The following is a 16,508-nucleotide window of genomic DNA, read 5'->3' as shown; positions in this document are numbered from 1 at the left end:
CATCATCATCGTTTAACGTCCGCTTTCCATGCTAGCATGGGTTGGACGATTTGACTGAGGACTGGTGAAACCGGATGGCAACACCAGGCTCCAATCTAATTTGGCAGAGTTTCTACAGCTGGATGCCCTTCCTAACGCCAACCACTCAGAAAAGGTAAAAAAGAGAAATTGTCCCTTTGTTCATGCAAGAAATCCTTTTAGTTTCTTTCATGGAGGAATCCTGTAAATTTGCATAATTTCTGCCTTTCTCTTTCAGCGCCAGAGTCTTTTTTATTGTTTAGTCAAAAGGGTGACCTTAGTCGTTTGGTGCCAAACTCTGAACATCTTCCTCCAAGTGTTTTACCCATTCATAACCTGCGCAATGTAAAGGCTATTGATTATGACGTTTATGATAAATATGTTTACTGGATTGATGGCCGGTCAAAGACTATTAAGAGATCAAGAGAGAATGGTACAGAGGTAAGACCTTTATAAATTCTTGGAATAGTGTACGATACAAATAAGAAGACTTTTCTTTTCTTTTTTTTTTTCTTTTTTTTTTTTTCTAAATGGAAAAATTTGTCAACAAACAGCCTTGACAAATTTTTCTGCTTTGTAGGGTAATTTACCCAGGATCTCTGCCATTTTTAAAGGCAATTCTACATTCAAAGAATGAATATCATCTTATTTGTATTGTACAATACACATTTCGCTACAAAAAAAAAAAAAAAATGTTAGTTTTGTTGTTTCTGGGGAGAGTCCTTTTCTCACCAGTAAAATTTCTACTTATTTCCTATTTTGATTTTCCTAAAATTTTTGTTGCGTCTTGCCACATTTTCAATAGTCTTTAGGAAAATAAAAATAAGAAATAAGTGGAAATTTTTACCGGTGAGTGTGTTAAATTATAAGGCACAAAAGAAAATACTTTGTGTTTGTCTAGTGATTTAAAGGATAAAAGGCTCTTGGGAATTGTCTCCTATCATTTCTAAGCTAATGAGGAGATTCATAAACAAGAAGCAATGCAAAATAACAAAACAACAATCGCTGAAAGGGTTTCTGCAAGTTTTGATATTTACTCTTTTACCTGTTTCAGTCATTTGACTGTGGCCATGCTGGAGCACCGCCTTTAGTCGAGCAAATCAATCCCAGGACTTATTCTTTGTAAGCCTGCTACTTATTCTATCGGTCTCTTTTGCCGAACTGCTAAGTTACGGGGACGTAAACACACCAGCATCAGATGTCAAGCGATGTTGGAGGGACAAACACACACACACACACACATATATACACACATATATATATACACACACATATATATATATATATACACACATATATATATATATATATACACATATATACGACGGGCCTCTTTCAGTTTCCGTCTACCAAATCCACTCACAAGGCTTTGGTCGGCCCGAGGCTATAGTAGAAGACACTTGCCCAAGGTGCCACGCAGTGGGACTGAACCCGGAACCATGTGGTTGGTAAGCAAGCTACTTACCACACAGCCCCTCCTACGCATACTTTTGAAGCAAATGGCTTCATAGCTAAAGGCCTTTCCTGCTGCTGCTATCGACTTGATTATGAAATAAGAACAGGACTTTGTTGTTAGATTGTGTTAAGCAGAATAATATGCCTTGTCTTATAAAGACTGTGTTTCCCTTGTATTATTTATTTATAAACTGTAAGCGCAGATGCTTTATAGTATATACTGCCACATATTTACTAAGTTTAAATGTTTAATGCAGTTGAATTTACTGTTAATCTCTGGCATCATTAAAATAAGTACTAAAATCAAGTAACTCTGTGTGTGTGTGTGTGTGTGTATATATATATATATATATATATAGACACACACATACTCTATTTTGTATTGGTAATTAACCAGTACTTTCATAGGATTTTGCTATTCCTGAATGAGGTTTGTAACCTTTAATTGTGTGTGTGTCTGTGTTCGGATTGTCCCTGCACAGGGGCCATCTGGTCTCCCGTCTTCGCCATGAACAAGGATTAATCTTCTCTCTTTGCTCCTTTGCGCCACATGGGCTTAACTCTTCTCCCCTCTTCATCTAACCTTCCTCCTCTCTCCTCTCTTACTTCTTCTCTTCACTCCTACCCTCTCTTCTCTTCACTCCCATCCACCTTCTCCCTTCCACCTCTCCCTTCATCTTCACCCTCCCTCATAACCCCTCCCCAACACAATTCAACCCCACCAGCCCTCTTCCACATGCAAATACATGCTCTCTTATACACACACACATGCACCTTCGTTTTGGGACCACCACTACTTTATTATCTCCCCTTCTTCCTAGCTCTCTTGTGTGACCCCTCTGCCCGGCGTTTGCCATGATAGATCGCTAACCACTACACATTTTTTATTTTCTCTCCCTGTTTCTTTCTGTGTTCCTTTCTGTGGAAGAGCGTAGACTTGAAACATTAAAGACTTTCACTTACCGAGCATTAAACTAATACATGTGTTTGTTATCTACACCACCTGTCTTCATCTTTTGTTTTTTTTTTAATTCTCCCCATATATATATATATATATAGGTGCAGGCATGGCTGTGTGGTAAGAAGTTTGCTTCCCAACTATATGGTTCCAAGTTCAGTCCCACTGCATGGCACCTTGGGCAAGTGTTTCCTACAATAGCCTTGGGCTGACCAAAACCTTGTTAGTGGATTAGAGAAACTGAAAGAAGCCTACCATATATATTTATCAAATATACATGCGTGTGTGTCTTTGTGTCTGTCAGCACCACCGTCACTTGACAACTGGTGTTGGTGTGTTTACGTTCTTGTAACTTAGCGGTTTGGCAAAAGAGAACGATAGAATAATTACTGGGCTTAAAATAATTCTTCAAGGTGGTACTCCAGCATGGTCCCAGTCTAATGACTGAAACAAGTAAAAGATAAACAATATATATACCTTCTACTGTTCAACGAAATAAGACCTGTGCTTTGTCAAAAGAAATGTTTCTAATTACAATATTTGTTGTATTTTCCTTTAGGTATCAACAGTGGTACCGAATCCATCAAACTACTTCCACCCACACGATTTGGCTATTGATCCATTCTCTCATCATATTTATTGGTCATGTTCTCAGAATAATGTAATCAATGTTACTCACATCGATATGACAGACGTCGGTACTGTGGTTAGCGATACGGAAGAGAAGCCTCGGTCACTTGTTCTGAACCCAGAACAGGGGTACGTATTGCTTTGTTGCTGTTGTCGTTTCACGTGTCTGTCCCGTTCGTGTTTCCATTTCATTTGTTCTTACTGAATTATTTTATTGTCGTTGCAGTCATATTTATTGGACCAACATGGTGAAACCTCCGAAGATTGAAATGGCCGCTATGGATGGAACAGAAAAAACAGTTCTTTTTGGAAATGACTTGAAACACCCAACTGCTCTGACTATTGATTACAAATCCCAGCGTTTATACTGGTCCGACTTGGAATTAAACCGCATCGAGTGTTCTGACCTCTCCGGTGGAAACCGGAAAATTCTCGTCGACAGTGAAATTGAACATCCAAATGGATTAGCTGTTCTTGGACAATATGTTTACTGGATTGATAAAGACCAACAGCTTATTCAGTGGATCAATCATGCTGATACTCATGTAAGATATCGTATGCAAGGTCGTCGCATTCAGGGATTAACCGATATCCATGCTGTTCAGATGATTAGTGAAGAAGACTTCCAAAAGCATCCCTGCTATCCTGACACTGGCAAATGTTCTCATATTTGTGTAGCGAAAGGGGATGGTACTGCACGTTGTTCTTGCCCGGTCGCCTTGGCTCTTACAAATGACGAGCAGACTTGTTCCGACCCACCAACTTGCTCTCCTGAACAGTTTACATGTGTTACAGGTGATATCAAATGTATCCCTGCTGCATGGCACTGCGACGGTATTGCCGAGTGCGTCGATGAATCGGATGAAAGCAACTGTCCTGTCATGACAATGCGTTTTACTTGTGCTAATGGAGACGTGATAAAAAAGATTTTGGTCTGCAATGGTGAGAAAGACTGCGAAGATGGTTCCGACGAAGAAAAATGTTGTCCCAGTGGTCAAACGTATTGTAATGACGGTCCTTGCATTAATTCTGAGTTACGCTGCAACAAGCGAGATGACTGTCCCGATGGTTCTGATGAGTGGGATTGTCAGTTCCCCAGGCCAGCGCCAATGCGTGATACTAACACTGCTCAATACACGGTCGGTTTTGTGGTGGTCTTTGTCTCACTGCTTATATTAGTTATTGTGTTCGCTTGTCGCCGTAAGTCACCACCTAATACTGCCAATGATCATGAAATAATGATGGTTAATAAACCTTTAAACCCATGCCCCAAAAATATCACCCCCCCACACACAATGTTTTCTCGTGGTAAATCTGTTGGAACTGGTTTGTCCCTGAGCTCCGGCCCTGCCCCTCTTTATGACAGGAATCACGTGACGGGGGCTTCATCTAGCAGCTCTACTGTAACACAATATCCGAAAGGAACCCTAAATCCACCACCGACCCCTGTCACAGACCGTTCATTATACACGGGAGATTTCTGTTACTCTTCCAATAGTCCTTCCACGGTTCGTTCATTTCGGACATACAAGTTCCGGCACATTCCTCCACCACCAACAACCCCTTATAGTACAGATGTGTATGAAGAAAGTGAACCCTACCCATGTCAGAAGTACTATTTAAATCACTCGCTAATTGAACTTAGTTATGACTCTGCCCCACACCCGCCTCCACCTTCTCCACGGAGTCATTATTTATCTGACGATATGAGTTGTCCTCCATCACCTTCTACAGAGCGTAGTTTCAATCCCTATCCACCACCTCCATCGCCTGTTGCAACTTCTGATTATTGAGACAATAACAGCTGTGTTTCCCCCCACCCCCTTCTATAAGAGATTGTATTTTTTGTCATTCCTGAAGAAGCTGCTTATTCTCAGCTCTGCCATTGTAACTTACCATGATCAGATTGCTGTTCAATCTTCTGGGTGTTGTTATTGCTTGCTGATGTTAGCATTGCAGCCCTACCTTTTAGAATCTGTTGCAATTTGTTGTATTCCAAGGTTTTTGTTTTTTTTTCAAATTTTTTTTTTTTTTTTTTTTTTTTTTTTTTTGGTAGCTTTTGCTACAGAAATAAACCATAGCAATATGTTATGAGGATGATCACAGTCTGTGAAATTACTTATTGCTGCTGAAAATACCATGGAGATAATGAACTATGATAACAGCTCCTGATCTATGGGAGGGTGTGTCGCCTGTGTTAGCCCATGCTAAATTCTACCGATTATACACTTTTATTTCACATGCAATGGTTACTTACATTGCTGTCGATGAATGCAAATGTTTTGTTAGAGATCGTTTCTCTTTCAAACTTTGGGTACTGTGTTTAGGGCAATGAAATTCGATGACTCCACTGATTCTAAAAGTGTAAGGTCATTACTGGATATTGACAACCGTTCAATCGCACGCATTAATACACTGCTTGTCTTTTCAGAAATGTCTGGGGAAAGTTATGGAAAAACTAAAACAAAAACAAACAAAAAGAAGAAAAAAAAACGTCCACTCTTCCTTTGGATGTTGGCAGATTTGAAACCCATTCATTTGATAACTGATGGTGATATTTCTCAAAAGATTTAGATAGGATGTTTACATGATAAATGGTGCACAGCATCAGTTTGAAATATTAGAAAGTCCATTCCCTCATTGGTCCTATTTATGAATCTCTCTCTTTCTCTCTTTCTCTCTCTCTCTCTCTCTCTCTCTCTCTCTCTCTCTCTCTCTCTCTCTCACTCTCACTCTCACTCTCTTGTGTAAAGACTAAGTTTACATATAATTTTTGTATTTCTATTGTCATGAGTTTTATTTTTAAATTCATCCATTCTCTTTAATTCGTTTTTATACCTCTGGATTCTCCTTTTCCTTCCTTATTATTCTTCATCTGCTATTTTATCATACAATTACCTGTGATCAGCTCAATCAATCAACCCATCTTACATTAATATCTCTGTCTACTTTCTTCTGGTTTGGATTCATCTAATGTTTCACAACTGAATTACATGTTTCTGCATGCTCCATCAAATTAGACAAAATATATTTTTGTTGCTAGTTCAGGTTTATATATAAAAACAAAAAAGGTTATTAATCTATCTTAATTATTCATAGTCCTATTCTCTTTTGGAAATAATGTATAGCAAATAGTCATTGAAATTTAGATTCTGAATTTTTTTGTGTAACTAACTTGCAGTTACTGTCTTAGTTACAACTGGTTATCTTGTACAGATCGTTTGAAGAACTAATTTCAAATTATTTCTCTCATTTAACAAATAGTTTCAGTTCTTTTTTTTTTTTTTTCTTTTTATCATTGTCTTGTTGTTTCAAAGACAACACCACAAGACAAGCTGGCTGTAATTCTATGCCTCTGTTTCCTGTACTTGTCGATGTTTCTAGACAAACAGCATCAAGATAAGCTTCTTACATATTCTTTAAAACCAGTTGAAGTCTTGATAAGGTATTCTTAATACACAGGTATAAGTTTTGTCCTTAATATAATAGTTTAGATTATTTCGATAGTAATATTTATGGCATTTCGTTAGGTATAATTATGGCTTAGTTGTAGTCATCAATGTTTCTAAACAACATTAAGATAAACTTATCTATATTCTTATTTTTAAAACCAATTGAGTCTTGATAGGGTAATTTTAATACGTAGGGTATAGATATTCTATAAGTGCAAGTTAATTATTTTCGGCATTGGTATAATAATTTAGATTTAACTTATTTCGCTAGGTATATTCGTAATATTTTGAAGTTTACTATCTTGTGTGTTTTATTTTTGTTAACTGTAGTACTTTTATCTTTTTACTGTCTAAATATTTTTATTTCAATCTTTTAATATTTTTTTTATTCAATGCTAATCTTATTACTACAGTTTAAGGTTTTTATGTCTTTTCATTTCTCTTTTTAATGCGCTCCACACAGCAGGTGTTTGTAAATATTGCAGCGGAATTCTTTAAAATGATTAACCATTTTATTTGAATTTTTAACTGGAGCTTGTTGAATTTTGTTTCCTTCTCATATTCTAAGTAATATCAACTTTCACCACAAATGATTCTGCTGTTCTTATATCCCTTTTTTTGTTTATGTATTTAAGGCTTTCAAAATCATACCTGTTTTTTTATTATGATTTTGATATCCTTAAGTACATTGACAACAAAAAGAAATAAGGACAATATAAAAAGAGGACTGAATCAACATTTCTTTCTATTTTGGTTTTGCTTCTATACTGGTTTGCAAGGTTTTCATTTTTTTAACTAGTACGTAGCAATATTTTCTATTTAATCATAGATTCTGTGAACTGGTTTAGTTTTGTCGAGGATAGTATAATTTTTAAGATTAGATTAACCTATTACTTTTTCATCTCTAAATATATGCATTGTACAGGATAAACTAGCATTAACTTTTAACTTTTTAATTATATAACAATAATTTTGACTTTACAAGCCTCATGGGAGTCAACATTGCTATATAATAAACCCGAAAAAAATTTTTTTTTCATTAGTTGTACAAAAAGATTTTTTTTTTTCAATATTTTAATTTGGCTGCTTCTCAAGATTTATTACATCCATTATTCATTATTCATCTTTCACCAGTCAAATGTATAAATGTGTGTGTTCTACAATGAAACTTGAAAAATGTAATAAAGGCGTTTTAGCCTACAACAGACTCGAAAAAATCCAGATAAACCATATTTCTTTCCTCCACTCATCATCTTCTTCCTGGCAGATTGCTCTCATACTGCTGTCATCCAGTCAGCCACTTTGTTAAGTAATATTCAGCAACTACTTGTTGTTGTGTATTAATCTGAAAAAGAAAAAGAGAACATGAAAAACTGGTGGCTCAATGTTTATACATCAACTGCTTCTAGCCCATATAGATATATATATATATATATATATATATATATATATATATATAATGAAAACCATGGCATGGTTTAATGCTGAAGTCTCTAAGCTTTTGAAAGGATCTTTTTACTGTGGCTTTTTCTTTTGAAACTTTTCAATTTACCTGATGGAATCTTATTTCAGATTGAGTTGTTGACTGTCTCTAAAGTAAATTAGCTGACCATCAGCATTCATAAAGAAGTGCAACAGAAAGATTTGAAGGCCAAAACAAAAATTTAAAAAATAAATAAATTTAAGAAATAAATAAATAAAAATGAAACATAACAAAAAGGGCTCATGCAGGGACAATTCTAAAAAAAAAAAGCCAATATTTTATCCTTGTTCACTGAACTTTGAATCTCCAGCAGTGTGACTGTATTACAGAGAAATTGTAATTTTTAGATTTGTAAAATAAAATTTAAAGATTTTTTTTTCCTGTTAATTTCATTTTAATAATTTTTGTACAATGATGAAATAACATAAGTTTTTTTCAAAATATCTTCATGGAGTGTTTTATATTTGATTTCAGCCCAGGCAAGTTCAGAAACAAACGGTACTAAAAAAATTCTATTTTCTAACTTTGAAAGTTGTTTTTTTTTTATTTGTTCATAATCATTCACATTTGATTTTTTTTTTTTATCTATTTGTGCAAGTCATACCTTTCATTTTGTGTTTGGCTTCATCGTTATCGTCATCATTTAATGTCTGTGTTCCATGCTAGCATGGGTGGGACAGTACCACAAGAGCTAGCCAGGCCGAAGCCTGCACCAGTCTTCATGTAAAGAAAAAGCACCTATGCAGGCACTACATAAAAAAGTACCCATGTCAGTGCCACATGGAGAGCACCCATGTTGGTGCCATGTAAACAAAGTATCCAGGCCGGTGCCTCTTGAAAGAGCACCTGCACTGGTGCCATGTAAAAAAGACACCCATGCCAGTGTCATATAAAGAGCACCTGTGCTGGCGCCGCATGAAAAAGCACCCATACTAGCACTATAGTGGAGGCGCAATGGCCTGGTGGTTAGGCAGCAGACTCGTGGTTTCAATTCCCAGACCGGGCATTGTGAGTGTTTATTGAGCGAAAACACCTAAAAGCTCCATGAGGCTCCGGCAGGGGATGGTGGCGAACCCTGCTGTACTCTTCCACCACAACTTTCTCTCACTCTTACTTCCTGTTTCTGTTGTGCCTGTATTTCAAAGGGCCAGCCTTGTCACACTGTGTCATGCTGAATATCCCCGAGAACTATGTTGAGGGTACACGTGTCTGTGGAGTGCTCAGCCACTTGCACGTTAATTTCACGAGCAGGCTGTTCCGTTGATCGGATCAACTAGAACCCTCAACGTCGTAAGCGACAGAGTGCCAGCAACAACTAGCACTATGTAAATAGCACCCAGTACACTCTGTGAAGTGGACGGTGTTAGGAAAGGCATCCAGCCATTGAAATGAAGCCAAAACCTGACTGGGGCCTGGTGCAGCCCTCTGGCTTACCAGTTCCTGTTAAATGATGATAGGTGACACCCTAGGCCTTTTTTTGTGTGTTAAAATCAATGATAAAATAATGTGACTTAAATACAAGTAAATATGGTAAATCTTTTAACACTTTTACTGGCTTTCCTAAATACACTTCTACTTTGCAAGTGTGTTACGAAACTCTTTTCACATTTTATATCAATATTTTAGAGTAAAAGATGTTAACTAAAACATAATCAAATCATCAGATACATAATGGATTTCATAGTCTTGAAAAGCTTGAGCTAGAGAGGGGAGAGTAACTATGTTCATGATGTAGGAAAACATTTTATGCAGTTAATCAATGTGCAATGTGTTTTTTTTTTTTTTTTTTTTTTTTTTTCTAAGGATCTGAAACTAACAGGGTGTTATATTTTTTAGTTATTTGCAAGTTAATTTATGAAGGAGTTTATGAACCAAAAAAAATCTGATCACTACGATATTTTGTAATGAGCCATGGACAGCAAAGTGTTATAGGCATTTTGTACTTGATACTTGTAGAACTTCTTTTTTATTGGTTTTATGTTTATCTGCAAAAATATCAGTTTAAAACCCATGCCACAGCTAAGAAGGCGTGCTGGTTTGATTACTTTCAGATAGAGAAGACCCGTGAAATGGGTTGCTTATCTGCAGTTCTTTAGAGAGGACAGGGTGATGTAAGTGTGTGTTCATTTTCCAGGAAAAACCTGAGAGACAACAATAACAAAGAGAATTACCTAAATACATTAATAGAAAAGTACTGTTGTGGAATTTAATCTTCTAGTCATGTTTTATCAAGGCAACGAGCTGACAGAGCCATTAGCATGTCAGAAAAGAATGCTTAGAGGTATTTCTTCCAGCTCTTTACATTCTGAGTTCAAATCCTGCCAAGGTCAACTACATTTTTCATCTCTTTGGAGTCGATAAAATAAAAGATCAGTCAGGGTTGATTACACACAATGTAATCATCTTGACCCCTCGCCATTTTCCTCTTCAATGGACCAACATTCTGTGCAGAGGTCTGTTGTGATCTCAGTCACTTGCACACCATGGGAATTGAGTAACTGGACTTTTGAGTCCTAGGGTTGAAGAAAAATAAGACAGTATCGTGTTACATCGTTTTAGCTCTGTTGTCTTTCCATGCAGGTCTGGGTTGAACAGGTTTCATAGTGTTTGACTAATTGTTGTGGTTTTTCTTTGTCTGTCACACCCAACAATGGAGAAAGCTGTATCTCTTTCGTCGTCATCATCATCATCATCATCATTTAACATCTGTTGTCCATGCTAGCATGATTTGGATGGAGTGACCGACCAGAGCTGGCAGGTGGTTGAGTGGCTGCACCAGACTCCAGTCTGATTTGGCAGGGTTTCTACGGCTGGATGCCCTTCCTTTACAGAGTGTGCTGGGTGCTTTTACATGTCACCACATGGGCACTTTTATATGACTAAAGAGTTTTTTCTACCCTCTACTACCTCTCTTTATTCCTTCCCCTTTTTTTATGATTCTTACAGCTGGATGCTCTTCCTATCACACACATACCATAATTACTCATGTATATGTCTTAATATTTTATACTATGAAAGAAAACAATTTCATGTCATGATTTAACACTAAACTAAGGGAGCAACTTATACAAGAGTGTGACTTATACACAAGTAAATACAATACTTTACAATAGCAGTTCCATACGTTTTTTGCACCACAAACTGAGAAGCTACGTTCGTAACAAAACACAATAAAGTGCATAATATATACTTTAATAATTCCATTTATAGTAGAGGTAGTGGCATAACTACAGAGTTGTACCCCCCAGATTTTGGAAGGTCATAACTTTCAGAAAAATGAATATTTTTTAATGAAATTTTCTATAAAAATTTCCGGTGAAAGTGTTTTGGAATGGGGGTGGGGGTACAATTTTCGGAAATTCCAACAGAGTCCACTTAAATTCTTCTTAACTTCCAGGAAAATGAATATTTTTTCGTGAAATTTTCTACAAATATACCTTGATGTATGTACATTTCGAGCATGTAGGAATTTTGAAGGAAACAACTGCAGGTTATTTTTGAGAAGTGTTCCCCACTCAGTGGTGTTTCGGAGCAAGTCGTCCATAATTGTTTCATTTTTCTCTATTATGTGCGTATGTGCATCCGTAGATTTGTAATGAAGTAATACGCTGCTTCTGTTCTCTTCTACTTCTCTACTAGAAACGTTTACTTTGGAATTTACTTCTATTGAGAAAAAAAAATCGTGTGCATGTTATTTTTAACATAAGTTTTCTTACGATGGCTTCTCTTTACTGCTTATTAGAAATCTACGGATGCACATACGCACATAATAGAGAAAAATGAAACAAATATGGACGACACCGAGTGGGGAGCAATTCTCAAAAATAACCTGCAGTTGTTTCCTTCAAAATTCCTACATGCTCGAAATGTACATACATCAAGGTATATTTGTAGAAAATTTCACGAAAAAATATTCATTTTCCTGGAAGTTAAGAAGAGTTTAAGTGGACACTGTTGGAATTTCCGAAAATTTTCCCCCACCCCCATTCCAAAATACTTTCACCGGAAATTTTTGTATATTCGGAATCTACATAATAAATACCATATACATAGAAAATTTCATTAAAAAATATTCATTTTTCTGAAAGTTATGACCTTCCAAAGTCAGGGGGGGTACAACTCTGTAGTTATGCCGAGGTAGTAAGTGTGAAAAAAGATTTTCCAAAAACTCAGTTTGTAGGGAAAAGTAAATGTGTTTTAATAGAGTGTAAATTAGCAAGCTCAAATCTCCACCACTTGTCGGGGATTCGCCAGAGGGGCAGATCCAACTCATAACATTACATGACATGTCGGAGATTCGCCAGAGGGGCAGACTCAATCCATAACATTACATGACAAGTCGGAGATTCGCCAGAGGGGCAGATACAATTCATAACATTACATGACATGTCGGAGATTCGCCAGAGGGGCAGACTCAATCCATAACATTACATGACAAGTCGGAGATTGGCCAGAGGGGCAGACCTAACTCATAACATTACATGACATGGAGATTCGCCAGAGGGGCAGACACAACTCATAACATTACATGACATGTCGGAGATTCGCCAGAGGAGCAGATCCAATTCATAACATTACATGACATGTCGGAGATTCGCCAGAGGGGCAGACCTAACTCATAACATTACATGACATGGAGATTCGCCAGAGGGGCAGATAAAATTCATAACATTACATGACATGGAGATTCGCCAGAGGGGCAGATACAATTCATAACATTACATGACATGTCGGAGATTCGCCAGAGGGGTAGACCCAACTCATAACATTACATGACATGGAGATTCGCCAGAGGGGCAGATCCAATTCATAACATTACATGACATGTCGGAGATTCGCCAGAGGGGCAGACCAAACTCATAACATTACATGACATGTCGGAGATTCGCCAGAGGGGCAGATCCAACTCATAACATTACATGACATGTCGGAGATTCGCCAGAGGGGCAGATACAATTCATAACATTACATGACATGTCGGAGATTCGCCAGAGGGGCAGGCCCAACCCATAACATTACATGTCGGAGATTCGCCAGAGGGGCAGACCAAACTCATAACATTACATGACAAGTCGGGGATTTGCCAGAGGGGCAGACTCAATCCATAACATTACATGACATGTCGGGGATTCGCCAGAGGGGCAGACCCAACTCATAACATTAGATGACATGTCGGGGATTCGCCAGAGGGGCAGACCCAACTCATAACATTACATGACATGTCGGAGATTCGCCAGAGGGGCAGACACAATTCATAACATTACATGACACTCACAGACACATTATGACATGTCGGAGATTCGCCAGAGGGGCAGACACAATTCATAACATTACATGACACTCACAGACACATTATGACATGTCGGAGATTCGCCAGAGGGGCAGATCCAATTCATAACATGTCGGGGATTCGCCAGAGGGGCAGACTCAATCCATAACATTTCATGACACGTCGGGGATTCGCCAGAGGGGCAGACCCAACTCATAACATTACATGACATGTCGGAGATTCGCCAGAGGGGCAGATCCAATTCATAACATTAGATGACATGTCGGAGATTCGCCAGAGGGGCAGAACCAACTCATAACATTACATGACATGGAGATTCGCCAGAGGGGCAGATACAATTCATAACATTACATGACATGTCAGAGATTCGCCAGAGGGGCAGACCAAACTCATAACATTACATGACATGTCGGAGATTCGCCAGAGGGGCAGATCCAATTCATAACATTAGATGACATGTCGGAGATTCGCCAGAGGGGCAGAACCAACTCATAACATTACATGACATGGAGATTCGCCAGAGGGGCAGATACAATTCATAACATTACATGACATGTCAGAGATTCGCCAGAGGGGCAGACCAAACTCATAACATTACATGACATGTCGGAGATTCGCCAGAGGGGCAGATCCAACTCATAACATTACATGACATGTCGGAGATTCGCCAGAGGGGCAGACCAAACTCATAACATTACATGACATGTCGGAGATTCGCCAGAGGGGCAGACCCAACCCATAACATTACATGACATGTCGGAGATTCGCCAGAGGGGCAGACTCGATCCATAACATTACATGACATGTCGGGGATTCGCCAGAGGGGCAGACCCAACTCATAACATTACATGACATGTCGGAGATTCGCCAGAGGGGCAGAACCAACTCATAACATTAGATGACATGTCGGAGATTCGCCAGAGGGGCAGATCCAACTCATAACATTAGATGACATGTCGGGGATTCGCCAGAGGGGCAGACCCAACTCATAACATTACATGACATGTCGGAGATTCGCCAGAGGGGCAGACACAATTCATAACATTACATGACACTCACAGACACACATTATGACATGTCGGAGATTCGCCAGAGGGGCAGATCCAATTCATAACATGTTGGGGATTCGCCAGAGGGGCAGACACAATTCATAACATTACATGACACTCACAGACACACATTATGACATGTCGGAGATTCGCCAGAGGGGCAGATCCAATTCATAACATGTCGGGGATTCGCCAGAGGGGCAGACTCAATCCATAACATTTCATGACACGTCGGGGATTCGCCAGAGGGGCAGACCCAACTCATAACATTACATGACATGTCGGAGATTCGCCAGAGGGGCAGATCCAATTCATAACATTAGATGACATGTCGGAGATTCGCCAGAGGGGCAGAACCAACTCATAACATTACATGACATGGAGATTCGCCAGAGGGGCAGATACAATTCATAACATTACATGACATGTCAGAGATTCGCCAGAGGGGCAGACCAAACTCATAACATTACATGACATGTCGGAGATTCGCCAGAGGGGCAGATCCAATTCATAACATTAGATGACATGTCGGAGATTCGCCAGAGGGGCAGACCAAACTCATAACATTACATGACATGTCGGAGATTCGCCAGAGGGGCAGACCCAACCCATAACATTACATGACATGTCGGAGATTCGCCAGAGGGGCAGACTCGATCCATAACATTACATGACATGTCGGGGATTCGCCAGAGGGGCAGACCCAACTCATAACATTACATGACATGTCGGAGATTCGCCAGAGGGGCAGAACCAACTCATAACATTAGATGACATGTCGGAGATTCGCCAGAGGGGCAGATCCAACTCATAACATTAGATGACATGTCGGGGATTCGCCAGAGGGGCAGACCCAACTCATAACATTACATGACATGTCGGAGATTCGCCAGAGGGGCAGACACAATTCATAACATTACATGACACTCACAGACACACATTATGACATGTCGGAGATTCGCCAGAGGGGCAGACACAATTCATAACATTACATGACACTCACAGACACACATTCTCATCTTTATATATATATAGAAGGCTTGCAGACACACGTTGTCATCTTTATATATATATAGATATATATTCCATATATAATGCAAGACCACTTGCAAATTTATTCTTTCTGTGTGGCTCAGTATCAAATGATTCATGGTCCTGGATTGGTCTGTTGCCAGGTAGCTGGAATGCCCTGTTTTACAACCTGAACTAGTTACATTTTATTGTGCACTAAAGAGGTTGTCTGTACAATACTGAAGTGTCCCCTCTCCCTTATATCACCTCCATTCATTCCTTTATTTATTTTATATATGGTTTCCAGTTAGATGCCCCTCCCGTCACTAGCCATTTTACAGTGTGGACTGGATATAATTTACCATGCCACAGTGAGGAAATTTATTTTAATCCTTTAGCATTCAGATTATTCTATCAAATGTAATGCTTATTTATTCAGTTTTAAATTAATCCTGAACTATCTTGAAGCTTTGGGATTTCGATGATATGATTGCTTATTTTCAGAATAGTAATCTAGGGTATGTGTGAGAGGCCAGATCTGACCAGTTTGAACATAAAACAAGCAGAATATTAGGGCTGGATATGGCTGGTTGAAACGCTAAAGGGTTAAAGATGTTTAATGCGTAGGCTGGACGGACTACTTACACCGTATGAGAACTCATAACTGTCAGAAGTTGTTCCACCAGTAACTAATTAGTTTCAGAAATATAGAGAAGTTGTTATTAACTTTTATTAGCTTGTAATCCCTATAAAAAAATTCAGTTCAAATTGGAATTGTTAAAACTAAGTTTAAATCATTGCAATTTAGTAATTATGAAAGACTGACCTCAATAATTGTGAAAATAAATATATATATATTTTAACATTATGTAGGGGTGGTTAAGTTTATGTATTCACTTCAATCACTCTAGTTTAAGAAAACCTCAAAAAAAGAAAAGAAAGGAAAAGAACTTGATCCGTCACTTGAATATAGAATGTTGAAAGAAAGAATTTATAATGCCATTTGACATATGCCAAATCATTCAGATGATGCCAGAGAAAATTTGATACTATTCCTGCACTAATGACCCACAAAGTAAGAATCTGGTTTACGGAAAAGAGGAATCTTGTGAGGTGTACAAGCAGACCTGTCTCTTAGAAATAACTTATGGCTGTTGGCCTT

The 16,508-nt window shown here is 38.4% G+C and overlaps 1 protein-coding gene across 1 annotated transcript in view; it reads left to right on the top strand.

Moving 5' to 3' along the window:
* LOC106880891 (low-density lipoprotein receptor-related protein 6) overlaps nucleotides 1-7,872 on the top strand; it is a 56,579-nt gene extending 48,707 nt beyond the window's left edge. The window contains exons 14-16 of the mRNA XM_014931044.3: nucleotides 257-459; nucleotides 2,991-3,190; nucleotides 3,288-7,872. Of these exons, the coding sequence (XP_014786530.1) occupies nucleotides 257-459; nucleotides 2,991-3,190; nucleotides 3,288-4,854 (1,970 nt within the window). The 3' untranslated portion in view covers nucleotides 4,855-7,872. The remainder of the gene's footprint in view (nucleotides 1-256; nucleotides 460-2,990; nucleotides 3,191-3,287) is intronic.
* Nucleotides 7,873-16,508: the final 8,636 nt, after the last annotated feature.

The sequence above is a fragment of the Octopus bimaculoides genome, chromosome 11 (genome assembly GCF_046866305.1).
Source record: "Octopus bimaculoides isolate indiv1 chromosome 11, ASM4686630v1, whole genome shotgun sequence".
Taxonomy (NCBI): domain Eukaryota; kingdom Metazoa; phylum Mollusca; class Cephalopoda; order Octopoda; family Octopodidae; genus Octopus; species Octopus bimaculoides.
Note: the sequence above shows the minus strand (reverse complement) of the source record. Positions and strands in the feature narration are given on the sequence as shown.